Raw genomic sequence first — 8,214 nt, 5'->3', positions numbered from 1 at the left:
GTTTTGAAGCAAAAACATATCGATGTCCTCTTTAACACCTTCCACACTTGCATACGTTTTTCCTTATTAAGATGGTGTTGCAGCGAACGAAAAAGATGGTAATCTGATGGTGCCATATCTGGAGAATGTGGTCGGTGGTGGCGAATTTCCCAACCCAACTCCATAATCTTGTGTTGCGTCAAACGTGCCACATGTGGACGTGCATTATCGTGGAGAAGAAGAACACCTTTCCGATTGACGGTTGAAGAGCGTTTCTGATGAAGGGCTTGATTTAAACGTTCTAGTTGCTGACTATAGATCTTTGCATTGACAGTTCGCTGTGGATTGAGGAGTTCGAAATGAATTACTCCTTTATGTCCAACCAAATGCAAAGCATCACTTTCAGCAGATGGAGTCCAGGTTTTGGTATCGGAAGTGGTTTTTGTCTAGACCTGGGTCATTATTTTTGGCGTTTAATATTCGCATAGAGAATCCAGTTTTCATCACCGGTGACAATTCTGTCCAAAAATGGTTCATGCGCATTACGCGCCAGAAGAGACGAAGCAAAGTTCATACGTTGGAAACGATGATCATCGGAGAGTTCGTGAGGCACCCAAACACCTTCTTTATGGAGTTCTCACATATTCCTTAGATGTTTACGTATTGTTTCATGAAAGAAATGCAATTTCAGGGCCATTTCACGAGTGTGTTGCCTTGGGTTAGACTCATAAAGCGTTTTCAGAGCATCAATATCAATTCCAACATGTCGGCCCCTGCTATCACAGTTGTTAAGGCTAAAGTCACCTGAACGACATTCGCTGAACCGTCGTTGACACTAACGAACGTTCAAACATTTCCATAATTGTTTTTAAATATTCTTTGTGGCTACAGAGGTGTTTTTTCCCTTCTTGTATTCAAACATCATTACATGCCAAATGTGTGTCTCGTCGTGTGCCATCACTATGAGGGATTAGAGTATACTAAATTTTACACATTATATAGACTACACTAACGTGACGTTTAAGCGGTTCGTTTAAATTTTATACATAATGTACGTTTTTTGGAAGGTGATTAATTAAAGTGTTCCGAAACGCGACATCAGTTTCTTGATGACCTAATATTTGCTCCTCCTACCATTTAGTTAAGTTATATATTTATATGTCTCATTTACCTCCTAGTGTATATTAAATAATAAGGAAGTATATTTTTTTATATATAATAAGAAACCATCTCTGGTGGGTCAGAGGTAAGTTTATGGACCTACAATGCCAAAATCCGGGTTTCGATTACTCGCGATGGACAGAGTGTAGATAACCGATTGTGTATCTTTACGCTAAAATACAAACAAACAAACTCAAGAAACCATAGATGAAACAGACACATGTTTCCCTAGCAATGATGTACGGATAGCTAGTTCATGTATGGTTGTGTAACCTCGTGGTTTGGCACGGAAATAAAAGCCTTTGATTTGAAGTTAAGCGAGCTTGGAAGGGGCAGTGAGACTGTAACACGTATTATAAATTTGTTTCTCATTAAAAGTGAAAACTTACTGCATATACTTCCTCGATCATTGTTTGAGGTATTCTTATGAAGTGTTCCATACTGTTCTGTAGTATAATCTTACGAATTAAATTTTTAATTCGTCTGGTTATTTTTACCATAATACGCTATTTTTATTATTATTATGCTGCGTTATTTGATAGACAAAATTATTGTTTATCTAACGTTTTTTTTTATTTATGTTTTTGAGTTTGAACTATTTAGATTAAAGTCCTAGCGAGGTACCAGTTAGTATTCACTAATTAATTTCTAAAATTTGTAAAAGTGTCGCGGTTTAAAAAAACTTGTAATATTGGTAGTAACGTGGTTGTGTAACAAACCCAGCAATAACCTACTAAACCCATGTTTTCTCTTTTAACTAAATTATAGCATACTGATAATTTAGTTAATTGTCTCCAAAACTAAGTTTATATATATAACGGAAGCGATTAATGTACTTACTTAATGTAATAAGGTACTTTGTTTCCTGAAACAGCTCGTTCCCATGGTTCTTCTACTGAAGCTGAAATAAGAAAGTTTCTAGGCTTTAAGTAACTTCATTTTAAGTTGTTTACTGTTAAGTTTTTAAATATTTAAGCAAACAAAATTTACTTTTCATAACTAACTTTAAGGCGACTTATTTTCAAAGTTATTTCCTATAAAACGGTAACAACTGTTTTCCATTACATTTTAAAACCCATAAAATGATATAAAACGAACATGATATACTTTACACGTTTTATTTTGTATTTGAAAAGTTAATAATAATGACTGTAAATATGATACTCATAATAAGTTTAGAGAGAATGTAAATGAAACATAACAGTCGTAGATTAATAACGAAAATAATAAACTACAACTAATACAAAAATACGTGAAACAATTTTCTTACAAAAGTTAGCAAGTTTTTTTTTTAAAAAACTCGAGCTAGTTCGCTTCTATTGGTTGAGTATGTTATATTAAAACAGTTTTGGAGCCTCACCACGTCGTTATAGTCCATGTCGCTCCGTCCTGTCATGCTCTATCTGACGGCCGTAATCTTGACAATAACCTTGCAGCGCGGTTTCCACTGCAAAAAGCTCTGTCGCAAAGTTGCATTGTCAAAAGCACACCATTACTCCGTGATTGCTTTCCATAATACATCTAGTGTACGAAGAGGATGGTTTCACAATGTCCTTTTGAAAAGTCATAGGCACTGTGTTTGGCGACCTGACCGGTATGTTTTCGTATGAAATAGCATGAATACCCATTTCACTTTCCAGATGTTTGGGGTATGCGATAACTGAATAGATATCTTGTGAAAGAAACTCGTGTACACGTGAGTTGTGTCTTTTTCTATTTAATATGTGCTATGCAGTTACAAAAAAGTACGAATTTAAATATTATAAAAATGAAATTAAAATAGAAATAATGAAGGACAGAGAACTCTCAAAACAAGACTAAAATCATTCAAGTTATAAATGAAGAATGATAGACGTATGGTTTGGATAACTAACTATAAAATACGAAGTCAAAAAGAGAAGAACTAACGCTACAAAAATGGTAAGTGATAAACAGATGTTTTTAAAGTTCACTATGTTTTGGGTCGGGACAATCTTCGTTTGGTGGTTTTAAACGTTGGAACTGAGCATCATACAACAGATCTAATGAAGCATACATGTGTTCAGTAAAAAAATCAATATTATTTTAAAATTAGGATCATATTAATATATACCTATATAAATGACTATTACATGTTGAGGTTTTAAATGTATTTCAAAGTTTTGAAAAAAAAGACCAATGATAATAGCAGGCAAGTAGGGCGCTGTACATTGTCTCGTGAATACAATGTCACTCTGGTGTCTAAAAATAATAATACAGAAATTCAAGATGATAAATGAAAAATAATTACACATTGTTAATGAAAAATGTATGTGAGGATACACACACACAAAACGATACATGTACGCATGTGCATAAGTATGCATCTCTCTCTCTCTCTCTCTCTATATATATATATATATATTCAGGTATATGTACAAACGTACACATATTGACACCCAAAAAGTTATAGAAAATGAAATCTTACACTTATTCTATTTGGGTGGATTTTAGGATGAATACTATATTAAACTCCAAATCAATAATCTTGAAGAATACAAAACCATTAGAGGCGCGAGACCTAATAGTGGAAAAACCAAAAGTATCTTTGTTGTACGTATTACCTAAGATAGACCTATAGTTTCTACATGTAACCGTCCAACAGTTTAGTTTGTTAGACGAAATCAAAAATAGCACCGAAGATCTTGAATCGTTCAATGAAACTGTTCTAACTACTTCTAATATATTACTATACACAGTGGATTTTATGTTCTAACTACTTCTAATATATTACTATACACAGTGGATTTTATGTTCTAACTACTTCTAATATATTACTATACACAGTGGATTTTATGTTCTAACTACTTCTAATATATTACTGTACAAAGTGGATTTTATGTTCTAACTACTTCTAATATATTACTATACAAAGTGATTTTATGTTCTAACTACTTCTAATATATTACTACACACAGTGGATTTTATGTTCTACCTACTTCTAATATATTACTATACACAGTGGATTTTAAGTCCTTATATACACCACACAATCATGGTCTTAAAGCTTTGAGGTTCTACCTCAATCAACGACAAGTCCTAGATTGTTTGTTTGCATTTAAGCACAAAGCTACACAATGGGCTATCTTTGCTATGCCCAACATGGGTATCAAACCCTGACATTTAGCGAATAAGCTCTCAAACTTATAGCTCAGTACCTGGGCCAAGTGCTAGTGCCATCAATAGAAACTAGTTGAACTAAGACTAGACTAGTTGAACTCGTCGTGACATAAAATGCCTCCTTTTTCAATGCTTCATTTTACAGACAAATAAATGGTGTAGCCATGGATATCAAGATGGGACCATCATTTGTGAACTTGTTTGTAGCTTACACAGAGCACGACATCTATCAAACTTACGATGGATCTATGTCTGTTTTATTGACGATATAATTAAAATTCCAACTTCAAACATAGAAGAGATCACTCTAACTTTAAGCATAGAAGTTAACATCCATCTATTATAAGATCTACCTACTCCCATCATTTCCTGGATTACAACTCTAGTCATCCTACCTCCCCTAAAATGCCATTCCAAAATCACAGTTTAAACACTTGCGTCGTATATGCAAATCCAAATCCGATTTTACCCAGATGGTTGATGAACTGTTTTTTCAAGATTAAAGGTTCTTCTATAGATATAACCAATTCAGCTCACAGAGGAGCTGAAGGAGCCGCCATAATATAACACTACAATGGAAGATGATAAATAATGGCAAAAATCAAGATCCGTTGATTTTAACATCTCATCCGCATAACATTCACGTTTTCAAAATAATTATACTCACGTTTGGGATCTTTCGAAACGACGAAACAGTGGGAGATACATTTAATTAATATTAATTTCCAATCAGAACAAACTATCCACTTAGTGCGAAACTGGTGGCTTAGTTCCATTCACCCGATGGGAAGAAATGAACTATTTTCTTTTATGTGTGTGCGTGCGTCAACACATGGTCGTGCACATGCAAAAATGTTTCATTTCTTTGTGTATACGCACATACATTTCTATTAGAACTATCTAATTATTCTTTATTTATTACAATTAATTTTCGTATTTTTATTTCTAGACACCAGGGTACTAGTTATCTTTCGAACTTCAGAAACGTGAACCTACTTACTTGTTACTGACAATTTTCAAACACTTTTAGATATTCTTTAAACCTTAACATATAATTATTATTTATATAGATATGTTAACATTATACCAATAGTAAAATATTATTGATTTGCAACAGATTCGCATTTATGCTTCTATAGATCTGTTGTATGATGTTCATTTCGAACGTTCTACGTCTGATAACCATTTGGGGGATCAAAGTTTCTGGTCCATCAAAGTTTAAAATTCCCAGAGGAGGGACATTGTAAACTTTAAAACATCTATTTATCATTTACCATTTTGTATGGTATACTTTTTTCCACCTTTTTTTGATATCGATTTAATTATACCACAGCGGTCCTTATATAAAGTAAAAATACGTCCATATTGAACAATCAACTCATTCACCAAAATATCGTAGACACGAAATAATACTAACATATCAGATTCATTGGATGAGCGTTCTTTAATATCACACCATATTTTTGGTGTATAGTATGTACTTTCCACACCATGCTATGAAGTTCCCAGAGAAATGTGGTAAATTACTGCCAACATATAATTATAAACTACGGGATAAATAACTTTTAAGTGAGAGCTCTACTGGAAGTGATTACAGATTTCCAGAACCATTCAAGGGCAAAAAAATATATTCTTTGAAGTAGGTTCAAGGAAAATGGCGTATGCTCTGTTTTTTGTTTTTGTTTTGTAATAAATATACATTGTAGTAGCTTTATTTACCTTTCAAAAACTCTTGTGCCGAGCTCTGGTCTTTCATTGCGGCTTGGAGCCTTTTACGCCGGTCCTCAATGGCTAGATGTAAAAGTCGCCACCTGGTGTTCAGTTCTTCAAGTCGATTAAGATTACCATGTGAGAGGAGAACATTGCAACCTGTTATGCGAGCTGCTGCTTCATTTACTTTATCTAGATGCTGTTGGAGTGGCATCACACGCTCTTTAAAATCCTACACAAAAGATTAATAATAAAAAACAACAACATGATACAGGCAGTCTAAATAAAATTCAGTTTTTGTTAAAACACTCCAGTTATTGATTTTCAGTAAAATTATCCCAAACCGGATTTTATCGGTTCTGTAACACTGACTGGTCATAAAGTACCGAGAAATTCTTAGCAATATTCATCATATACAGAGTAAAAATAACTCTTTTAAACTTGTAGATTAGGATAGAACAGACACTATAGTTACAAATTTACATTATTCGATACCTTCAAAAATAAAATAGGGCTCATAAGAAATGATTATTTCAATAACAGCATAGTAAGTGTTATTATTTCAATAACAGCATAGTAAGTGTTATTATTTCAATAATAGCATAGTAAGTTTTATTTCCTTAAAAGCCGAGTCTTGTTTTATTAAGTCGTGACTCGTATATTTTACACGTCTCTCTGTTATTACTGTTGTACAACACACCCGAATTGGAATATGTTAACATTTCATTGTGCTTTTTTTACATGTTAAAAGATCGATCGTTTTGTATAAAACCTTCTGTCTTCTATGGCATATAACATGGTGTCTAACTCGCGTGTGAAATTCAAGTAATTTGCTTGTTTGTTTTAGTGAAAAGCTACATAATATGAACATAGCCCGTTGTGTATCTTTGCACCAATAGAACAGCAACATCCTACATTATATTTGTTGTGGTGTCTAAGTGGTCTCAGAACTAACATGCTTTAGATTTACAATTTACAATCTAACTCGATGATAAACTGCTAAAAGAAAAATTATTGTGATACTCTACATAAAAATTCAAAATTTTATATTACGTTTGAAAACTTCATCTTGTCTATTGCAACAAAAACAAGAGGAACTTCACACCAGTAAACTCCATCTTGTCTACTGCAACAAAAACAAGAGGAACTTCACACCAGTAAACTTCATCTTGTCTACTGCAACAAAAACAAGAGGAACTTCACACTAATAAACTCCATCTTGTCTATTGCAACAAAAACAAGAGGAACTTCACACCAGTAAACTCCATCTTGTCTATTGCAAGTTCCTCTTGTTTTTGTTCACACCAGTACCTATTCTGGATTAATAACTGTTAAATCAATATCCCCAGTTCTTATCGAATTGGTTACAAGATGAAATGATCAACTACAAGGCTAGATTGAGGTGAGAAAGGAAGGACCTGCAACCTTTCATAAAATATTCAAAGAAGAATCATAACTTAAACATATAAAACTAGAATATCATGCAATGTTAAATAGCCAAAATTAAGGGTTAACTGAAGATATCAGGATTTTATATTGACCTCAATGTTCTAGAATTGATATATGAAACCGTCGGTACTTGATGAAATTCCATAATTACAGAATTGAGGGGGAAGAAAAAGACAATTTTACGTTTCACAAATACTTCATTTATTAACGACCATAATGATGCCTTTACTGTCGAAACCATGGTCGTTAATAAATGGAGTATTTGTGAAACGTACACTTGTCTTTGTTTTATTTTTCTCAATTCTGTTCTTTTACGGGACGTGTTGTTTTATTTGTTTTCAGTTTTAAATGAAGAGCTATTTGATGCTTTAAACTAGAGTTTCTAAGTGCCACTATCTGGGTTTATCACTCTCTACATTGTTTGTAAAATAAAATTATCACTCTCTACATTGTTTGTAAAATAAAATTATCACTCTATACATTGTTTGTAAAATAGAATTATCACTCTCTACATTGTTTGTAAAATAAAATTATCACTCTCTACATTGTTTGTAAAATAGAATTATCACTCTCTACATTGTTTGTAAAATAAAATTATCACTCTCTACATTGTTCGTAAAATAGAATTATCACTCTATACATTGTTTTTAAAATAGAATTATCACTCTATACATTGTTTGTAAAATAGAATTATCACTCTATACATTGTTTGTAAAATAGAATTATAGCTCTATACATTGTTTGTAAAATAAAATTATCACTCTATACATTGTTTGT

General features: G+C 32.8%; 1 protein-coding gene across 1 annotated transcript in view; it reads right to left on the bottom strand.

Moving 5' to 3' along the window:
• The window catches only part of LOC106459585 (dystrophin-like), a 165,762-nt gene that overhangs the window by 39,153 nt on the left and 118,395 nt on the right, over positions 1-8,214 (bottom strand). Inside the window, exons 9-10 of the mRNA XM_022386100.1 lie at positions 5,998-6,220; positions 1,981-2,041 (exon numbers count right to left, since the gene is read on the bottom strand). Coding sequence (XP_022241808.1) covers positions 1,981-2,041; positions 5,998-6,220 — 284 coding nt within the window. The remainder of the gene's footprint in view (positions 1-1,980; positions 2,042-5,997; positions 6,221-8,214) is intronic.

The sequence above is a fragment of the Limulus polyphemus genome, unplaced genomic scaffold, assembly GCF_000517525.1.
Source record: "Limulus polyphemus unplaced genomic scaffold, Limulus_polyphemus-2.1.2 Scaffold632, whole genome shotgun sequence".
Lineage (NCBI taxonomy): Eukaryota > Metazoa > Arthropoda > Merostomata > Xiphosura > Limulidae > Limulus > Limulus polyphemus.
This window is presented reverse-complemented; position numbering and strand designations above follow the sequence as displayed.